Below are 22584 nucleotides of genomic sequence, written 5' to 3' on the forward strand. Positions count from 1 at the left end.
CCTTTCTGCAGGCAGACCATATGCACAGACACCCACCCACAGCCTGTTTCAGCTCTAGAGAGTCTCCTGGTGTCCCTAAAAGGCACTATGACCTTTTCACCTTCACGCAGTTCGTGAAGTTTCCTTTTCCTCATTTTCTTCCTGGCCAATTACAACTCATCTATCTGGATACAGTTTACGTGTTGCCTCCTTTGCAAAGCTGTCACTAACTTCTCAAAGTGGTCAGCCATTTCTATGTATTCTAGGATCATTATAACCTACCTCTGATGTAGTGCCTAAGGAGATCTATTTTATTATATGTTTATCAGTCTTCTCCATTTAGTAGTTTTCTCAGAGTGAGAACCAATATCTAATTATCTTTGTATCCATAAACCTACCATTGAGGTTAATCTGTACTAAATTGCTCAACAAATGTTTTATTTTGGCTTCTAAGATATTGAACCTGGGACTTACTTTATGAGCAGTATATTAATAATGACCTAAAAAATCAAAATAATTTCTCCCAAAGGTATAAAGCTGTTACAGATGCCTGTTCTCTTCAGCCAGATATTGACTTACTACCTTTTGGAGACCAAACTGAAATTGGAGAGAGGGTGAGCTATGTATAGTTTAATTAAACAATAAACAAAAATCTAGAAAAGTCTTCTGGTTGTCTTTCACTTTTAATGGAGCATAATGAAATCTGAGAACATAGGAGCTGTGCCTTGTCCTAGTGACAAGTTCCAGAAACAGGAGCACAGGAGTTTTAATGCCACTCTGAAGTATTTGTTGGGTCACCACCAGCTATGTAACATTGTGCTAGCTACTAGAGAGTTCTTAAGGAATATGCAGTTCCTGTCTTTGATCAAATGCATTTTTACTTACTTGGAGTTGAAATGGAGGCTGCTTCCAACTTCTTCCACTCTTGTTAACATCTATTTAATCTATTAAAGTGGCCTTTTTTTCCTTTGTGTAAACCTGTTTTATGATGACATCGTACTATTCTGGGCAGCTAAAAAAAATTTATGCTTCTATACAATCTTTATGACAATTTTGGCTAAAATTTTTTGACCCTCTTAGGTTTGAAGTACTGGGCATAAATTTTATGCATTATCTATGCTTATAGCAAATTTGTTAGATGGGTGTACTCTTTGCTGCATATTGCAACTAAGGAAGCTAAGTGGTGAGAAGTTGAAGAGCTTGCCCAGTTAGTGGTGTAGCTGGGATTTGTGTAACTCTGTAGTTGGTGTGTTTTTTTTTTTTTAATTATCTTAGTCACTATACATTATATCATTAGCTTTTGATGTAGTGTTCCATGATTCATTGTTTGCATATAACACCCAGTGCTCTTAATGCCTTTTCTTGATTGCAGCATAGTATGGTATCTAAGAGTATGGACTCCTTAGTTTCCTAGTGTGTAAAGGGAATGCTACTCATATATTGGAATTGCTATAAGGAATAAAAGAAATAAGGAATGTAAAGGCATTCACACAAGCCTAGCACATACTAAGTGCTCAGCGTAGTTCAAAATTTTTTATAATTAGAACTTGATTATAAAATGTATTGCAACAGAATTATAATTCTGTTGAACATAATTGATAGTATCAAATTTAAGAAGTATGTATGAAGTAAACTACAGACATAATTCACAAAACTAGTAAAAATTTTGGAGTTACTTGCTGTGTTTAGCAGTTGACTCACCACGTGTTTGGTTATTGATGCTTTTGTACAGCAGAGCTATCTCTCAGAGTGAGAAAAGGATCTATGGTACCAGTCAAAAATCATCTTAACATAATTATTAAGTATTGACCAGCACTTTAAAAAGTATTAATGTAATTATAAAGTATTGAACAGAAAATTGACAATTTTCATTTTACCTCACCACTGTTATCACAATTTAATTAATAAATTACCATTAATTTAAGATTTTTTTAAAAAAGAAGTTTGTATTTTAAAGAAAATTTGTAAACAATAGATCGGTTACTACTGGAAAGGGTGGATGCTTATGGTTACTTCTTCTCTAGGGCATCAACCTGAGTGGGGGTCAGAGGCAAAGAATCTGTGTGGCACGAGCTCTCTATCAAAATACCAACATTGTCTTTTTGGTGAGAATATGCCTTTATTTCTACTTCATTTTTCCCTCCGGACAAATGAGCCTTTAGAGACAAGTCAAGCGACTAAAGGAAAGACAGTTTAACTTCTGAAATCTTAAAGAATATAAAGGAAACTGAATCCCATAGTACAAACCAGATCAACATATAAGTCTGAAAGTTGGGGTATCTGGATTGGAATCCAAGTGACTTAGGTGCCCTGAATTGTTGCTTATATGAGATTCATAACCACGAGAATCATTAATGAAAAAGTCTGTATGGTGTTGGATCAACTGGACAGGTTCATATGTCTTCTCACTTATATTTGCTGACAAAAAAGGGATTAGAAGATGCACTCTTGGTGGATAGAGGGTAAGTATGCATAGTACTCCATTTCTGTGGTGTGAAATTCAGGCTGTGCATGACCTTGGACCATGAAGCTTTCGAAAAATATAGAAATTTTGGTACCACCTTCAACCTACTAAATTATCATTTATAAACATAGAGTCTAGAGTCTGAGTCTTAAAAAGCTCCTTGGATGATTCTCATGTATATCCTGGGTAAAAAAACTTGGTTCTACCCATGGATCCATAAACAGAATTTGATGATTATGTTGATTACAAATTTTGCTATAGTTTGGTTCCTCCAGTAGGAGGTAGCTAAAATAACTTACAAGTATGTATATAAGAGATTAGCAGACTATGTAAATGTTTCCTTTCCCTGCCTTCTTCTGTGTAGTTATTCACCATTTATTAATCTGGTTTCCAGACTTACTTTAGAGTTTTCATTCTACCTAATACTGAGAAGCTCTTCAAAAAGTAGGTTTTAGAGTTTCCCACTAAATTTGTATCTATTGCTGGGGACAGAATTTAGACACACTGGAAATTTGCTTCAGGTTAATATCCCTAAGAATACCTGTCCCCAAAATTTTCCAGAAAAATACACCATTAAAATCATAGAAGGATCTAGCAGTAACTTATGTAATTGTAAATCCCTTTCACAGTGGATAGACCCACAGCTGGAAGTGACTTCTTGAGTCTTGGGATCAGTTAATGCCTGAACCACCTGAAGACCAAATGACTTAGGAATCTGAAAAAAACCAAGGTTCTCTGGGTGTAGTATTCTATCCCTGATCATTCCATGGCCTTCAGTTTAACGACCCTTACTTATTTCAGTTGTAGAGCCAGGGAATTCAAAGAAGTCATAGGATTAACATTGTAGATTCCCATATCCATTCATTATAGGATTACTTTTCACACATCACCTCTAAGAGCTTTTTGATGACTCTCTCTGAAGACAGATTGCTTAACTTCAAGATGGCCTTTTCCTTGTTGGTCAGTGTATAAATTTCCGACTGCTGCCATGACAAATTGCCATAATTGGTGATTTAAGTCATAATATGATGTGATGGTTCTGTAAATTAGAAGTCCAATATGTATCTTACTGAGTGAAAATTCTTGCAAACAGGGCTGTGTTCTCTTTTGGAGGTTCGAGGAGAGAGTCCATTTCTTGCCTTTTCCAGCTTCTAGAGGCTGCCCACACTCCTAGGCGCATGGTTGCTTTCCTTCCTCATCAAAGCCAGCAACTTTGTATCTCTGGCCATTTTTACTAGTCACATTTCCTCCCTTCAAACTGGGAAAGTTCTCTGCTCTTGAGGATTTGTGTAATTGGTTTGGACCTATCTGGATTATCCAGGATAAGCTTCCAATCTCAAGGTCTTTAATCTTAATCATATGTGCAAAATCCCATTTAGCATGTAAGGTAACATTGTTACAGGTTCTGGGAATTAGGACATCTTTGGAGGCTGTTATTCTGCCTACCACGGATAACTCTTATTGGAAAGTTATTATGTGATTAAAATTTGCATCTGTGGATTTTTCATTAATTGGTTTTCCTTCTGCTTCTGCAACAGCATTATTTCTTTTCTTCATCCACAATCAATATTTTAATATTATTTCCACAATTCACCTTACTTTACTGTTCTCTAAGCTAAGCAAGCTTAGTATTTTTAATTCTTCCACAGTAATATAATTTCTCTAACTTTTCTTAATCCTGGATATAATAATGTTCTTCAGAGTCCCTTGAAAAAGTGTGTTCCAGATGTACTGGTCAGCTCAGATAACCTTAAAACTATTGGATTTTATGATCTAAATACTATATATACTTTATTGCAACCTAAAATTGGATAATATTTTAGCAGCAAAATATCTCTGTTGATGTGTTTTAATAATTATCTCAAAATGATATCTAACACTTCCATTGTTTAAAAATTCACAAAGCACTCAGTGTTATCCCATCTGATTCTTATGAGTGTGCTGTGAGGGTAGACGGTATCCCCATGTTAGATGAAGAAACCTATGCATAGAGCATCTTACCCAAGGACTGATGACTAGTGAGTGGCAAAGTCTGGCTAGGACAGCATGTCTGTTGAGTTTTGTTTTTCTGATCAGATAAGATTCTCTGGTATTAAAAACTATATTACTGTCAAATTGCTACATATATTGTCCTATTTTCCCTTTCCTTTTGCCTTCCCCCCTTCCCTGCCTTCTTTCCCGTCCTCCACCTCTCTCTTCCCTTTTCTAACCCTTCTTCTTCCTTCCCTCCTTCTTTCCATCCATTCATAGTTTGTTAATGTCCTCAGTGCCATCTTCTGTGATGGGTAGAAGAAACAAAGGAGAAAAAGACACTACTCCTATCTTTAAGGACCTTGTGTAAATAATTACTTGGATGATGTTATGTTTTGCCTTAAATAAACTTAATCACATATCAAAGCCAAATGGAAACAGCTTAATGATGTATCAAGGATATTAGTTATTTTTGAAGCTTTATGGAATGTGCTGTGTATATCAGTGAATATATTTGTTTTTTCCAAAGGTATAGCCATGCAAAACATAGAACGCTTATTCAGAAAGCCTGGATGCCTCTGTCAGTGAAGCAGCTGCCTTCAGCTTTGGTCATGATGCCCAGGTCCTAGGATGGGGTCCCGCACTGTGTTTCCTGCTCAGTAGGGAAGACTGCTTCTCTTTCTCCCTCTCCCTGCTGCTTCCCCTGCTGGTGTGCTGTCTCTCTGTTTCTCAAATAAAAATCTTTAAAAAAAATTTTTTTTTAAAGCTAATTCAATCTTCCTATTCATTCTTCTTCTTGGAACATTTCAAAAATAATGGTCATTAAGAAGATCCAGAGTTCTGAAAGATTTTGAAGTATCTCACAGGTCATTGAAATAAATTTCAGGACGATCAAGACAATTATGTCATTAAGCCCATTTTGTTTAATTACCGTGTTTGAAATATATATACACACATATTAAGATATATATGGGTATATGTATGTGTCTGTATAGTGATATCATTTTATTAACTGAAATATCACATTGTCCAATATTTTGCATCATTTAAATGATTTAAATAAATGATATTACAGTAGGCATTTCTCTGTTGTTAAATGTATTCCAATAAAAGCCATTTGAGGACATTAATTAAATCACCTCTTTATTCATCACTATGAAATCAGTAGACTGATTTTTTTTTTTAAGATTTTATTTATTGTTTTGCCAGAGAAGAGAGCGAGCACAAGCAGGGGGAGTGGCAGACAGGAGAAGCAGGCTCCCTCCTGAGTAGGGAACCCAATGTGGGACTCCATCCCAGGACACTGGGGTCATGACCTGGGCTGAAGGCAGGTGCCCCTGATTTTTAAAAAGCTATTATAATTTTAAATCACCCTTTAACTATCTGAGCCTCATTAATATTTCCTTTTCATACATGCTTCTCCTAAGTACTTTAATAAAGCCATCTTGCTTATAATAGTTTCTGTCGAGGCAGGCAGAGATTGATGGAGACTTTATGAAATTAATGAGCTAATTGTATCACTAGTGTAATGACTGCATACACACATTTATTCTAACTTCCAGATATTAATTTCTATCTCAATAGAAATTGTTTCTGTTTTTCATTGTCCAGATAATTAGCCAATGCAATTTTTTTGACTATTTTTTTTAACTTTAATTTTTTATTTTTTATAAACATATATTTTTATCCAATGCAATTTATCTGTATACACACTATGACTGTGCTTACTCAATTGTTTAGAAAATTTTCCCTAGTCGTAATTTTTAAGTATTTCAGTATGTAACCAGTAGAATGAGTGGACTTCTTTTTTGGCCCTGTAGGCAAAGTAAATATTTGTTTCATATTGCATGTAGGGAGGAGCAACAAAGAAATAAGTATGATGATGAAGACATTGATGTATTCCTTTTTCATTGTTCCAGTCACTCTTCCCAGTTCTTCACCAGAAACCTCTACTGTTTTCTACTGCCTTGTCCCTGAGTTTCTCTCATCCCTGCTCTGAGTGGTGCTTCAGTTGGTGGTTATGTATCTATTCACCATCCTCCCTGCATGTCACTTTGCTTCTTAATTCCTTGTTTTCTGGAAATGTTTTCTCTAGTAGTTTCTAGATTTCTTCTTTTAAGGATTCCAAAACATCAAGTATCTACTTTGATGCTGTATCTAACATTATAGAAATAAAATGTATGTTGAAATAATTAACAGGAATGTCATCACCAGTCAATTATTTCCTAAATTATTTTCTAAATGTCTTAACTGGTACATAAAAACTTCCTTTCTGGGGTGCCTGGGTAGCTCAGTGGGTTAAAGCCTCTGTCTTTGGCTTAGGTCATGATCCCAGGGTCCTGGGATCAAGCCCCACGTCGGGCTCTCTGCTCAGTGGGGAGCCTGCTTCCCCGTCTCTCTGCTACTTGTGATCTCTGTCTGTCAGATAAATAAATAAAATCTTTAAAAACAAACAAACAAACTTCCTTTCTTCCCAAGACAATTGGGAATTTGTCAGCTCAGTGGTAGGTAGGATATTCTTGTGGTTACTACTATTAATACTGATAATATAATAATAGCTATCATTTGTTTAGTGTTTTTTACATGGTACTGTACTAAGTACTTTATTTGATTCAGTTGATATTTTTATGCTTCCTTTACAATATATTTTCAAGTCCTTGAATATGTTTATAATAACTGTTTAAATGGCTATTAATTTATCTTGAGTCATAGTTTCCACTGACTGCTTTTTCTCTTGACTATGGCCCAAACCTCCCCATTACTTTATATACCTGTTAATTTTTTCTGTATCCTGGATATTGTAGGTGATATATTGTAGAGCCTCTAAATTCTCATATTTTCTTGTGATGATGGTTGATTTGTTCTAGCAAGGTAGTTAACTTGGCTAGAGTCAGACTCCACCTGAAATTTCTTTTTTTAATTGAAGTATATTTGACAAGTAAAATGTATTTAAAATGTATGATCTCTCTGATATGAGGAATCCGAGAGGCAGGGTAGGGGTTCATGGCAGGTAGGGAGGGAAAAAATGAAACAAGATGGGATCAGGAAATCATGAGACTCTTCATCTCATGAAACAAACTGAGGGTTGCTGGGGGGATAGGGCAACTGGGTCATGGACATTGGGGAGGGTATGTGCTATGGTGAGTGCTGTGAAATATGTAAGCCTGATGATTCACAGACCTGTACCCCTGGGGCAAATAATACATTATGTGTTAATTAAAAAGTGTACAACACGTAATTTGGTATATTTATACATATATATTTATTTATATTTATATACTAATAAAGTATTGCAGTTATAGTAATATTTAATACTTTTCTCTTTTGACTTTAATATTAGAGTTTTAACTGATTTACCTATCACTGTTAAAATATTAGGGTATTCTAACTTAATTATGTATTTATCTTTATTAGTGAGTCTTAAGCTTTCATTTGTTTTCCTCTTACTAAATAGTGTCATTTCATTTCACCTTGAAGAACTCTTTTAACATATCTTGTAAGGGCAGTCTAGTGATGATGAAATTCTTCAGTTTGTCTTTGCCTGGAGAACTCTTTGTCTTTCTTTCAGTTCTAAAGCACAACTTTGCTGGGCATTTCCGTTTGTTTTTGTTTTTGTTTTAGCACTTTGAATTACCACCCTTTTATCTTCTGGCCTGCTAGGGTTCTGCTGAAAAATCTTATACACTTGTGGGCATTGTCTTGTATGTAGCACGTTAGTTTTTCTCTTATTATTTTAAAGGTTCTCTTTTTGCCTAAATTTGACAGTTTAATTTTAATGTGTCTTAGTTTGGCTCTTTTTCAGTTCATCTTTTTTGGTACTTTTGGTGTTTTCTGGATCTGAATGTCTGTTTCTTTCCCCAGGTAGGAGAAATTTTCTACCATTATTTCTTTGAATAAACATTTTGCCCCTTTCTTTCGCTTCACCTTCTGGGATCCCTTAAATGAATATATTTCTCTTCTCCATGATGTCCTATGAGTCCCTTAAGCTATTTTCAGTCTTTTTCATGCTTTTTCCCTTTTGTTCTTCTGACTGGATTAATTCCACTACCCTGTCTTTAGTTCACTGATTTTTATTCCTCTTAATCTAGTTATCTGTTGAAGTCCTCTATGGAAACTGTCAGTTCAATTATTATATTCTTAACACTATGATTTTTGTTTGGTATGATTTTACATCTCTTTGTTAAAATTCTCACTTTATTCTTGCATTTGTTTTCCAACCTCAGCGAGCATCTTTATGTGAGCTTTGAGCACTGTATCAGATAAATCACTTACCTCCATTTCATTAAGATTGGTTCCTGGAGATTTATCTTGTTCCTTTGTTTGGAACATATTCTCTTGTTTCTTAATTTCCCATGACTCTCTGTGTTGCCTTCTGTGCCTTAGTAAAGTAGACAGCTCTCCCAGTCTTGACGGACTGGTCTCCTGTAGGCGATGAACCTCATCATTCAACCTGACCCAAGCTCTTGGTTGCCTCTCAGAACTTTGTGACTGCCCGAGCTTCTGTCTTTATTCTTACTGATTCCCAGTGGTTGATAGTGGGCTATGACCCATCAGTGTCCCGAAGGGGAGGATTGCAGTCAGCACCTAAATGGAGGCTGATTAGAAGTTGGACCCTCGGGCAGCAGCTGAGAAAATATTTAGTCAAAACCCTTTTTACAGTGACCAAGATGCCTGTTTGAAAAGCAAACAGGGAGAAATTGGGAGATGAGCATTTTTGTCTGGTCCACACGCACTGAGCCAGAGTGTATAGCCATGTGGGGTGCTCCTATGCCTCTTTAAAAATGGCTTCTTTGTTTGCCATAGGGGAAAAATGAATGCAAGCCCTGTTGGCTCTCAGAGCTAGGTGATGGCAGCCAGCACATTTAGTGTCCTCCATAACAATTGGGACACTAGAGATGAGAATCTCCTCCCAGGCAGAAAGTGGCAACTTGATTTGATTGTTAGAATAGGATGGAAAGAAAAGACAAGGGACGTGTCCAATAGCTCTTTCAGGCTACAGGAAGGATCATAATCAGGATCCTTCATGCTAATTAGAAGTGGGATCCTCCAGTAGCTTGTAAAGTATGTGGTCAGATTCCTTCCAGGGAAACACTGGGTAAGGCGCTTCTTTGCCTGCTTCTTCTATGCCGAGTCCTGGAGAGACAATGTGGTAAGTGCTCATGTGCCTATTAGCAACTGCTTTTTATTTCCTATATTTCTATGGGACTTATCAATGCAACCTCCACTGACTTTCAAAGCTAAGTGATTTAGGGGGCCTGTCCCTTGGGGAGCAGCCAAAAATTGGGGCTCTACTCTATATGTACGGCCCAAATCCTTCACTTCTCAGAGAGAAGCTGGGAGTTGGGGATTCCTTCCATTTGTATGGTGCTGTGCGGAGGGTGAGGTTTGTGGTAAGAGTGTGTCTCAGCCTTTACTATCTTTTAGATGGGGTATTTTTTTTAGTTTCCCAATGTGTTGACGTCACTCAACTAGTTTCTGGATTTCCTTCAGAGGGAATTGCTCTGTGTATAGCTGCATAGTCAGAGCACCCATGGCAGGAGGGAAATTAAGCATTCTCCTACACCGCCATCTTGGTCTGGAGTCTATGCCTGTTTTTATTATCTACATTTCAACTACTGGAATTATTGTTTTATTCTTTCTTTGGTCTATTGTTAAAAGTTGTCAGGATGTGTTGTTTTTTGAGCTTGGAGGTTTTATATATTATAATACAAACACTTGGGATATTATTATTTGCTTTTTAAATAATTTTTAAAGTGAAAGAGAAAATAAAAGCCTCACTTTTAATTGAATACCTCTTCGCAACAATTTAAGTGTAGACAGAGTCTGTTTTTGTATAAACTGGTTGTTAAGGATAATGTACTCTTAGTCATTTTTATTTCTACTTTCTAGAAAAATTGGGTCATATCAAGAATATAGAAACTGTTTCCTTTTCTCTCCATTTTCCTGGTTTTAGGATGATCCATTCTCTGCCCTGGACATTCACTTGAGTGATCACTTAATGCAGGAAGGGATTTTGAAATTTCTTCAAGATGACAAAAGGACACTTGTTCTTGTGACTCACAAATTACAGTATCTAACACATGCTGACTGGGTAAGGGTTTAAGAGAAATTTCATTACTTTTAATATTATACTCATATACATAAACAGGGACATTAAGAAATGCTCTCTTAAATAAAAGTAATTCATTCGGCCAGTTGGGGCTTTTTGTCACAATTCTGGTAATATATGCTTTCCTTAGATCATAGCCATGAAAGACGGAAGTGTACTAAGAGAAGGGACTTTGAAGGACATTCAGACCAAAGATGTTGAGCTCTATGAACACTGGAAAACACTTATGAATCGGCAAGATCAAGAATTAGAGAAGGTAATTGCTCATAATTCAGAAGAGTTCAGAGCCCACTTTAAAAGAGTCATGAATTATTAAATTCATTTAAAGGTATATTACCATTTAATATTTGATGATATTATGGTCCTCATTTGAAACCCAAAGTAATTGTATAATTATATGTCACTAATAAATAGGCTACTTTGGGGGCATCTGGGTGGCTCAGTCAGTTAAGTGCCTCACTTCATCTCTGGTTGTGATCTCGGGGTCCTGGGGTAGAGCCCTGAATCAGGCTCTAGATTCAGTGGGGAGCCTGCTTCTCTCTCTCCCCCTATTTGCTCATGCACACACTCACACATGCTTGCTCTCTCTCTGATCTTAAAACAAATAAATAGGCTACTTTGAAAGAATGAAATTCTAATGATAACTTTTGGAGGAAGTGCTCTTGGGTTTTTAGAAAATTTTGATTGGAATTTGAACCATATTATAATTATATGAGTGTTTAAAACTTAAACTGTTCGCTGAATCATAGTATATCATTATTTTATCTTAATTTTCCTTCTGCATATCTTATTTTCTTCATCTGTAATGTGAGGTTATTTTCACTCACCACCTATAAATAGAGTGTCATGAACAAAACAAAATCTAAGGTGATTTTGAAAGAAGAGCGAGCTGTGAGCTGTGGGTGAAGTTGTTAAGCATGCCTGGACAGGGCTGGGGAATGAAGGAAAGTCATCAGGAGGTAATAACAATAAACTTTTACATTGATACAGTTTTTAAGTTTAAAGCCTTCTTTACATAGCTCCATTGATTTTCACAACCTCCAGAAAAAGGCAAAGAAAATATGGGAAATAAGTAAAGAAAAATATGATCTCACTTTTATAGGTGAGAAAACTGAAGCCCAAAGAGGTTAAGTAACTCGTAAGCTGTACAGTACATATTGTAAGTGGTAGTAGGTGGACTTAAACCCAGGTCTGTATTCAGTGTAATTCCAGTATAATCAACATTATGATATAAATATAACACTGAATGGGGTGAGAACTGAGTCAGAGACCAGACTAAGAGCAGTGAAAGAACAGCTTGTGGTTGAGAGGTAAACTTATCAACTGTATTAGCAATTTTTTTAAATGTTTTTTGAGTTGAGACTAGGAAGTGTCCAGAACTTGGTACTCCTGGTCAGGAATCAGCACTATAAAATGAAATTTTTGTATCAGCAAATTTCTGAGAACACCAAGAAATTAAAATGCATTATTTCATAAAAGAATAAAAGGATCTATGTTTCATTAGAGAGAGGAAGATAAAAAGTCAGACAGACCCTAGGATTGCTCTGTGTTCTGTGTATTTGCCAAAGACCTCAAAAGCAAACTACCTACGGAAGAAAAGACATATGTAAAAGTAGAAGTTTAAGTAGAATGGGACAAATCACAGAACCACTTAGATGAGGATATTCACTAAAAAAAAAAAAAAAGTTACAAGGTACTACCAGCAAGTGCCCACTTAGGAATTATACCGTGAGAAACTTGATAGCTCCAAATGACGTTTTTTTTTTTTTTTACAGTGACCAAGATGTCAGGGACAAAAGAATATGATGTAAGCTTAAGGAGTAGGGCCACTTATGGTTTACTTTGGAAAGAAGATCTGGAAAAAAAAAAAGAGAGAGAGAGATTTGTTGGCTTGATTTTATAATAATAGTGACTGTTAAACAAGCCTGGAAGAAAGTCCATTAAGTTGTATTTAGAAATGAAGTGATCACTTGAGATAGCACAGCTCTATAATTAAAGACACGTTACAGGGTTATAAATCAGTGGGTGGAGATATGGAGCAAGTTAGGGTGTGAACAGAGTGAATGCAGATGCAAGGTTGAACAGCGGCTGGTAGAAGCCAGAAAGAACAGTGCACCTGTCCAGAATCCTCACCTGGGTGTGGAGGAGGTTAATGCCACCCAGGGAAAGGAAGGCACTAGGAATTCATCTGAAGGCAGGGAGAGTCGCCCTGGGGGGTGGGGGGCGGGCAGGGGAAGGACAGTTTCTTGTTCACTTTGTTTTGTGGCAGGGTCAGGTGTTTGACAAGAACGCTAGTTCTCAACCAGGGTCCAGTTTGCTTGTTATGGGACATTTGGCCACATTTAGAAACATTTTGGTCAGTCACAGCTGAGGGGCAGGTGCTACTAGTGGGTAGAAGACAGGGGAGCTGCTAAATGTCCTACAGTGCAGCCCCCACAACAGAGAGTTTTCTGACCAAAATGTCAACAGTGCCAAGGTCGAGAAAGGCTGACTTAGAGCCGGAGCAAATCAACCAAGCAGAGAAGACCAGCAAAACAGAACATCCTGTCTCTGGGCTTTAGATACCACTGTCTGCTTAAGGCCTAAGGGGTCAATAAGAGAAACGTTACAAGGATAGTAATGAAAACTACAAGAACGTGGAGGAGATAACACTTTAAGCTGATTTAAATATTACTAAAAATTCTAGCTTGGATGACACCATTATCTTCCTAATGTTATTAAGCAAAATAAAACTAACATCATTTGATGTCTCCTCCCCCAGCCCTCACTTTAATCCGATCTATAACAGGCGCTCAAGAAATGCTTATTAAATAAATGAAGTGAAATTCACTTAAGTCAAATATCAACATAATTTAAAATATTTAACCTGTAATGAGCTTAATATGAGCGTTTACTTATCAGAAAGATGAGTAAAGATTTCTTTTAAGTATCTGAGATGTTCCATCTTTTGCTCACATAGCAGGAAGAATTGAACAGGGACCAAATCTGTTGTTTTCCAATGTGCAGGGTAATTTCATTTTATTACTCTGTCGGCAAAGGATCGAGTCAGCTTTAATTTGTGTTTAAGCTCATGTACAAGCTAGTTTTCATATCATTAGGCATAATTAAAAGCTGATATGAAATTGTCTCTGGAAAAAAAAAAGCTATTCAAGAAACATATTAGCTTTCATTTTTTTAAAACCAAGAATCTGGAAACAATAGAGCCTTCTAACAAGTCTCCTAAATCGCACATGTTGTGTAAGCCCAAAACAAAAACAACAACCACCATGATCACTACTTAGATACTGACCACTATGGGTTATTTGTTTATTGATATAACAGTCAAACTGTGAGGGGTGTGTGTGTGTGTGTGTGTGTGTGTGTGTGTGTGTGTGTGCATATGCAGAAAGCCCTCAATTTATCAGATTCCAAAATTTTGTGGGTTGGTTGTTTGGAGCTCAGAATGCATTTCCTCATAGAAACAAGGCTATGGTTAGTTTCCCAAACTGTCCTGCAGCAGCTGATTTAACCCACAGTGTATTAAACTGATACTACCACTCCAGTTCTGAAGCCAAGGGGACTTGGGTGTTGGAAGAAGAGGAATGGAGAAATTAAATTCTTCTCCCTGTCTTGAGCACACAAGTCTGAAGCAACTCTGAAAAATTCACATAGTTTGTTTGGGGGATGTTTCCTTTCTCCTTCTGCATATTTCTCCTCCTCAGGCTTTCTCCTAAAGGTGCTGGGCACCTAAGTACCCTCATTTTTCATTGCTTCAAAATTACTTACCTTATTTCGCTGCCTATTGAAGTCTGTTGCCTTTTTTTTTTTTTTTAAAGATTTTATTTATTTATTTGACAGAGCGAGATCACAGTAGGCAGAGAGGCAGGCAGGGAGAGAGAGAGCGGGAAGCAGGCTCCCTGCTGAGCAGAGAGCCCGATGCGGGACTCGATCCCAGGATCTTGAGATCATGACCTGAGCCGAAGGCAGCGGCTTAACCCACTGAGCCACCCAGGCGCCCGAAGTCTGTTGCTTTTGTGCAGCTACCCTAGTGAGATGTTAAGGAAACTCACTCTGATTCAGTAATTTACTAGAAGAGGGGATGAGTGATAGTGCTTTGCCCAGTCTAGAACTGCATGCATTTTTGAAGGAAATTATTTATTATCATGAATAAATCTTTAGTTAGACAATTATAGGGACTATCTGAAAGTGATGTAAAGATAAAACAAGTAGCAGTGGTGAAATACGCCTTAAGGAAGTGTGCCTGCTCCTGGGGTTGGCGCCCTTGTGTTGTTGCTACTACCCTGGCTTCTTACTGCCCAACACCTCTGAGCTCTGAAGCCTTACAAACCTCAGATGTTGCCTCACAACTACTCCTACGACAGGAGTTGTGGATCTCTATAGAGAGCAGAGAGCCCAAGACTGGCAAAGATGACTAACAGTTGGTACGTATGGGTCACTGATGGGTGAGTCAAAACCTTCCTGTGGCTGTGAGCTCCTTGAATAACGGTAATGTGGTGTTTACTGTAGGATATGGAAGCTGACCAAACAACTCTAGAGAGGAAAACCCTTCGAAGAGCCATGTACTCAAGAGAGGCCAAAGCCCAAATGGAGGATGAAGATGAAGGTAGTCTTTTCTCTTCTATCTGAAACCTTCAAGTGGGACGTGACTGCTTTACCTTGGCACCTGATAAACAGTGTGCCCATGAAGAATAAAAAGCCACTTCGTAGGTAGAAAAGAACTAAGCCAAATATGAATACTGAAAATGAAAAGAATAGGAGCAAAAGAAAAGTATATATAACCCATCAACCAGCATCATGAGAGGTTTCTAAGTGTGTCTTAGTGTATTTGTGCTGTGTGAGAGAGGGCTGAGAGGCAAGGCCCGGTTTGTGATCAGACCTAGACCCTTGTTTTTATAAATTGGAAAGGACTAGTAGAATGACCAAGTCATTAATCAAATGTAAGTCCTTCAGAAATAGGCAATAAATGGGAAATATGAATAAAATACTGTTTTGAAATATTTATATTTGAATCATTCAGTAAGTCCTCATGGAATTTTCATAACAGTACAGCAGTGAAGAATAAGAGAATTCCACGAAAGCCATTTGTTATGTTTCAGTTTTCTGGATCTAATAAGGTATAGTAAAGAACAAAAGATTTCCTGGAATATATTGGAATAAGATGAATAATTACATTGCCTTGACATGTGTTGCCAAGAAGTTTGTAAGAGAAATCTCATATAATTCCATAGGGTAAATGCACTATACTTCATGTTTCTTATACAGTTTTTGCTTAAGACTGCATTTCTACAAGCCAGTTAACAAAGAGAGAAAATTGTAATTTCAAGCTAAAAAACACCAAGACATGCTACCTTTTTATACCAGATAACTATTCAGTATTTCAGTAAATACTCATTGAGAGAATGGATGAATGGATTTTGCACTTCAATTCCTTAGATTTAAGAATATTTTTAAAGAACGTCTGGTGCTGTAAACAGACATCAGCTTTTAGAATTTAAAACCAGTTATTTCTAATGCATTCTAAAAGTGGAGTCATGCCCACTTACACTCTCCACTGTTCCAGTGGTGAGTATATGGCTGGATACTCTACCCCGGGCTTGTTGGTTAATCCATTCTCTGGGGCATAAAATAACATAGTACTACTTTCCTACAAAATAAAATGATGTAATGCATATCAAAGAGCCGAGTATGTTACGTATTTTTCACTCGGTTGCTATTCCTGGTCCTGGTCAGTATGTCTGTTCCAGCCACCAAGAAGGGAAGAAGGGAAGTAGTTGCACATATTGTTCCCAACTCCTTACCATCAGCCAGTTCATTACATGGACAGATTAGGTACTGGGAGAAGGAAGAAATCTTGTCATTAGCTGGGCAGCCATAGGCAAGTTGAAATTTCAGTTAGTATGGAAACAGTGAATGGATGTTGGGGAGACAGCAAGTAGTCTGGAAGTGAACTTTCATCACATAGATTTCTAATCCTGCTCACACATTGAACCTACCCTTACCAAAGGACAGATTTTCTGAGACCTGTTCATTTACTTCATTTAGTTCAAAATATTAGGATCTTTGGTGATGCTCAGTCTTCCCATAGTATCCACATTTAGATTTCTGTGGTCTGATAAACTGTAAATCAAAGTTACCTATCTTCCCTACCCATAACCTGCTCAGTATACAGTAGTAGAATACATAACAGGATAACTGCAATGAAAATGGTCTTTGGAAAAGGAAAGGATAGGAAATGCACAACCGTTGCCAGACCTCACAAATAATCAAATTTTGCCAGTGAGGAAATGCCGAAATTCTGTCTTCTTAGTGGAGTATGTTCTTAGGATAATCATCTTGGAGTTTCCAGATGGTTTAAACATCTGAGAGGAACTCCCTGACTCTTGTCCTCTGTCCTCTGCCTTTGCTCTTTGGAAGATTTCTTCTTGCTCATGCGCCTCCGTGACCACATCTAAAATGGACCATAGAGAACAGAGATTATGCCCTCTTGGGCAATCCACAAATTTCAGAGTCTATCTCTTTCTGGTGAAGTTTTACAAATACAGAAATTTAGAGTTCAAAGAATTACGTATTTAGGGGCCAGACCTGTGGTTTCATTGGCAATATGGTTCTTTCAATAAGTCTGTAAACTTCTAGTCTACACTTCCTGTCAATTTGTTGTGTAATTAATTGGCAAATTATCTCATCCAGACATAAATGCTGCTTCTTGTTTTGCTCATCCATTCATTTTTCACCAATTTTTTCAATGGGTGTTTTTCCTGCTAAAAGCATTTAAGATTTCTAAGACTAACACTTGTATTTCTATAAATCTGAGGGGGATTTTTATATGCTTTTTTGTAAGGTAATATCAATTTTATCTACCTGTTGACTGAGGAGAGCTTAAACTAATATTTTACATGCAGAGGAAGAAGAAGAGGAAGATGAGGATGATAATATGTCCACTGTAATGAGGCTCAGAACTAAAATGCCTTGGAAAACCTGCTGGCGATACCTTACTTCTGGAGGATTCTTCTTGCTCTTCCTGATGATTTTCTCTAAGCTTTTGAAACATTCAGTCATTGTGGCCATCGACTACTGGCTGGCCACATGGACTTCGGAGTACAGTATAAACAATAGTGGAAAAGCTGATCAGGTATAGTGAATTCTGTTTTTAAATCATTAAGGGAATAAATATTGAGATTAACAGTGATACTTTTATTTAGTTTGATATTAATAGCCCAATTTTTGTAATGATTCAGTAAGTTAACTAAAATAGGACCTGAAATGGAATGACCTGTCAAAACGGAAGCTATTTGGATTTCTTTTGCGTTTTTAAAGCTTATCATAAGAAACATTAAAAGATAATGTTTGATTTGGATTCAGGGAAGGTATAAGCACATGATTGTGTGTGTGTGTGTGTGTGTGTAACATATACATGGAACTTTTGTTGTTATTGTTTTGATGGTATTGATTTTAACTACTGACACCAACGTATTAGTTGGTCATTCTGAGATTAGGGATAGGAAGGATAAGCTTTACGGTGTAGAAAGCCAAGAATATTCCAAATCTGAAAATAGACTGTAATGCTTCATCTGCCCTTCGGCAAACCTTGGAAGAGGGTGAAGGAAACCAGTGGGGACAGGGTGGGGGTACTGTGTTTAGTCTCCACGAACTGTCTAAACTGATGCAAGATAATGAAGCTGAAAATATTGTCTGACTTTGATATTTTGTGTTCCAGTAAGAAAAAACTGATAATTTCTTATGTGGGTTTTTGGTGTTGTTTGATTTTAGACCTACTACGTAGCTGGATTTAGCATACTTTGTGGAGCGGGTATTTTCCTCTGCCTTGTTACATCTCTTACTGTAGAATGGATGGGTCTCACGGCTGCCAAAAACCTTCACCACAATCTCCTCAATAAGATAATTCTTGGACCAATAAGGTAAAAAAGTAGTTATTTCTTACTCCCCCACACAAAATCATAAAACATGAATCTTTAAATTTAAGCAAAGTGTGAAACTTTAGAGAGTGTATTTGGTCTTTGAGCAAATGAATAGGAACCTTCCCATTTTCCGGGCTCTAAGTTGTCCATTAGCAGTGCTCAGGTTCCAGACAGTTTAGTATTATCATACATTCCAATCTGTTTATCGCCTAGATTCTTTGATACCACCCCCCTGGGACTGATTCTCAATCGTTTCTCAGCTGATACAAATATCATTGATCAGGTGAGTGCCTCTGAGTTACTTCCAAGTTCAAAAACAACTTTTTCAGTGTAAGATAAGTAATATTTAAGATAAACCATGATTCCTATTAACAATAAAATATTTCTAAAACTTTAAGCTTATATGCACTCATATCAATATTATATGCACAACTGATTTCTAGAATAAAAACTTAAAGAAAAGACTTAACTTGAAATAATGTATGCATGTAGAAGAGGATACTTAGAGAATCAGTGTGAAAAAATAAACTAACATTTAGTTTTTAATTATAAAAAGGAATCATTTTGATCAATGTATCTCCAGTCACAACAAAATTCTTGAAGTTTAGTATCGATGAGGAGTGTCTCCCAGAAGCAAAGGATAGAAGGCCAAGCTGTCTTACGTGTCCTTTACTTCAGCTAGACTGGCTCTTTACTAAGAAAAGCTTTAGATGGTATGATATTTTAGAGTGTTCCAGGGATGCCGAGTTTATTTTAGATCCGTCTGCCTCTGGAAGTTTGTCCTGAAATTAAAGTCCTTAAACTCTAAAATTGGATCACTCCAAAAACAGACCCCTTAGCATAACTGACAGAAGAATCCATCAAATCCAGCGCTTGTCGTTTCTGACTTTTTGGAGTTACTATCAGAATATCTAAATTATCCCCAGTTTAGGAAAACAATGCTTGATGCATGCAGCTGACTAAAAAGTATACTGAAAATTTTTGATGTATTCTTTGGTGTTAGTCACATTGCATCTAAAACACTTCATAAGGAATACATATACAAAAAAGTAGAGACAACACAGTCTTTATTTGGAAGATGAAATGATTGCCACCTAGAAAGTTCAAGACAATTAGTACAATAAAAAGAAAATCAGCTAGATTGACAGTTCAGAAGAGTATCTGCATAAAGTGTATGATATAAAATTCAGTAACTTTCTCTGCACCAATTAAAAAATTAAGTGAAAAATAAATACTACTCATAATAATAACAAAAACAAAAGTAGAGAGGAAAACTAATAAGAAGAAAAGAGGTCCAACAATCCTGGAAATCTGAAAAATCCTGTATATACAGAGAATTCCCCTATCAGATACCCAGAAAACATTATAAAAATAAAGTACTCTGGTGATCACAGAAAACAAGTAGTTCAAAAGAATAAAATGGAGAACTCAGAAACACCAGCATATGGAGAAATTTAACACAGGATAAGTGTGGTTTCTGGAATCAGTAAGAAAAAGATTATTTTTTTAATAAAGGATGTTGGGACAATTAGCTATCCATAAAATAAAAGCAAATACTTATGGAATAAAGATGGCCATAGAAAGATATAAAACTATAAAATAAAATGTGGGAGAATGGTTTTAGAATTTTGGGGTAGGAATTAAGTAGACACAAAATTCTGAATAAGGAAAAATCCAGCAGAAATGATTATATAAAATTTCAAACTTCTGTTGAACTAAAAACATCAAAGATGAATTTAAACTATAATAGATTAACTGGGAGAAAAACTGGAACATATGTAAAGCAAGAGGAAAACATCCATAACCTATAAAGACCATCTAAAAATCAACAAGGAAAATAAGTAATCCAATCAAAAACATGTAAAGGATATGAGCAAGCCAAATACAGAAAATTAATGTGAATTTCTTACAGAAGAGGAATAGCTAACTATGTTTTTAATAGTATGCAGCCATTAAAAAAGAGGGAGATTTGTGTATGGTAACATGGGAAGATTTATAGACTATCTTATTCAGTAAAATAAATCAAGAACACATAGACAAATGAAATTTATTTCCATAAAATCCCCAAGATAAATTGACTGACAGAGGATAAGTAGATAGGTAGGGAAGTGGATAAAAATACTGAGCTAAGGGAAGTGAGTGAAATTGAAGGAATGAAGACTTGCTTACAGTGAAAACGTCCATGTGGTACTTTGGTAAATAATTATATAATTTAACTTTAAAGTGAATATTTTATTGCACTGTAACCAATATTTTCTTTGAGCTCAAACATTTTCCTTTCCAATTACCTTCTTCACAGCACATCCCTCCAACTTTGGAATCTCTGACTCGCTCAACATTGCTCTGTCTGTCTGCCATTGGCATGATTTCTTATGCTACCCCTGTGTTCCTGGTCGCTCTCGTGCCTCTTGGGGTCGCCTTTTATTTTATCCAGAAATATTTTCGAGTCGCTTCTAAGTAAGTAAAACAAAGTTCTATTCATTTTCAAAAGCCTATGTATTTGATTTGCTGTGATCCAGATTTGCTATAGTATTTTTCAAGATTAGGTATGGAATTTGGAAAAACAATCTATTTTTAACACAATAAAACCTATATTATATTTCGTTTGGAGATTTATTATAATTGTTTCTGTAATTGGTTGTTAAATCTTGGATATTTATTAACATGTGGATTGACGTGTTGAGTTTTGAGTCCACAAACTATGCCAAATCTTTCATTCTGTGATCCATTTTCTGAACATGACATTGACAGAAATATTGTAAAACCAGACACAGTTCCAAAGAGTAAGTGACTTCATATTGTTCTATTGCACAGTGGGAAGAAAAGATAAAATATTGTAAAATGCTAAAATGCATTCTGTAAAAATCAGAAGAATTTAAAAAGGTTAAAGAGAGAAGTCAGAGTGATGACTAGAAAAGTAGATAATCTTGAATGTCTGATACAAGAGCTGTAACTCCAAGAGATTGGAACTTTCCAGATTGGATAATTTAACACATACTTGAGTACGCAGCCAAATATAAATAAAAGTAGCCATGAATCTTACATTCTTCTATTAATATAAGATTTATCATTTGCTGAGATGTACTATAGTTAAATGATATGTAGTACCAGTTGTTTTAAAATTAAATCGGAGTGGGAGACGAAGCATGAGAGACTGAGGACTCTGAAAAACAAACTGAGGGTTTTAGAGTCAGGAGGGGGGTTGGGGGCATGGGTGAGCCTGGTGGGGGATATTAAGGAGGGCATGTATTGCATGAAGTACTGGGTGTGGTACATAAACAATGAATCTTGGAACACTGAAAAAATTAAATTAAATTTTTAAAAAAATTCCAGTTCAGCTTTGAAGGGTTGTGATAAATAATACAGTAAATTTATACATTGCAATAATCACTTTATTGCAACAAACACTCAGTAGGCATTACAGTGTTGAAAATAATTGTGTAAGCCATGTGGCAGGTGAAGGGATCCACCTGACAAGAACCTGTGCTCAAGAAACTTAGTCCCTGTAGATAAGGTAATCCTTGTATGTGCATTAAGTGCTAGAATAAGAAGATAGATGCTGAGTTTATTCGGTAAACTGAGGATATTTAATAGGACATGATTGCAAAGAAGATGATGAGAAATTGGGGAAGGTAATAAGAAAAGCCAAGATTGTAGTTGGGAACCTCTCAATATATCTTATAACGGTTTTTAATTTGTGGTTGTTTTCCCTCAGCTATGATTTGGGGGTCCTCCAATGTTAGAGATCTGTATTAAATCTAGAATGTTGGGGTGCCAGGGTGGCTCAGTGGGTTAAAGCCTCTGCCTTCAGCTCAGGTCATGATCTCAGGGTCCTGGGATCAAGCCCCACATCCGGCTCTCTGCTAAGCAGGGAGCCTGTTTCCTCCTCTCTCTCTCTCTCTCTCTCTGCCTACTTGTGATCTCTATCTGTCAAATAAATAAATAAAATCTTAGAAAAAAATCTAGAATGTTTTTTCATTCCCAGCCTCATCTGCTTTTCTTATAGCAAATTGAGACCAAAAGGGAAGAGTTAATCATGAGTTCACTTTTTTGTTTATTCTGTTACCATTACTGACACTGCTTGCTGGAGAGGCAAGTTCAGTTACTTTATTTCTGTTGTTTCCAAATCTATTCTTGTCTTCTTA

The 22584-nt window shown here is 36.5% G+C and overlaps 1 protein-coding gene across 14 annotated transcripts in view; it reads left to right on the top strand.

The window, feature by feature from the left end:
• The window catches only part of ABCC9 (ATP binding cassette subfamily C member 9), a 137175-nt gene that overhangs the window by 76714 nt on the left and 37877 nt on the right, over positions 1 to 22584 (top strand). For all 14 annotated transcript variants that reach the window (XM_032347705.1, XM_032347707.1, XM_032347696.1 and 11 more), the window contains 9 exons: positions 509 to 593; positions 2004 to 2084; positions 10368 to 10505; positions 10654 to 10779; positions 15030 to 15126; positions 17423 to 17652; positions 18291 to 18439; positions 18653 to 18722; positions 20739 to 20896. In XM_032347705.1, the coding sequence (XP_032203596.1) occupies positions 509 to 593; positions 2004 to 2084; positions 10368 to 10505; positions 10654 to 10779; positions 15030 to 15126; positions 17423 to 17652; positions 18291 to 18439; positions 18653 to 18722; positions 20739 to 20896 (1134 nt within the window). The remainder of the gene's footprint in view (positions 1 to 508; positions 594 to 2003; positions 2085 to 10367; positions 10506 to 10653; positions 10780 to 15029; positions 15127 to 17422; positions 17653 to 18290; positions 18440 to 18652; positions 18723 to 20738; positions 20897 to 22584) is intronic.

Source organism: Mustela erminea, chromosome 6 (genome assembly GCF_009829155.1).
Source record: "Mustela erminea isolate mMusErm1 chromosome 6, mMusErm1.Pri, whole genome shotgun sequence".
In the NCBI taxonomy this organism is placed as follows: domain Eukaryota; kingdom Metazoa; phylum Chordata; class Mammalia; order Carnivora; family Mustelidae; genus Mustela; species Mustela erminea.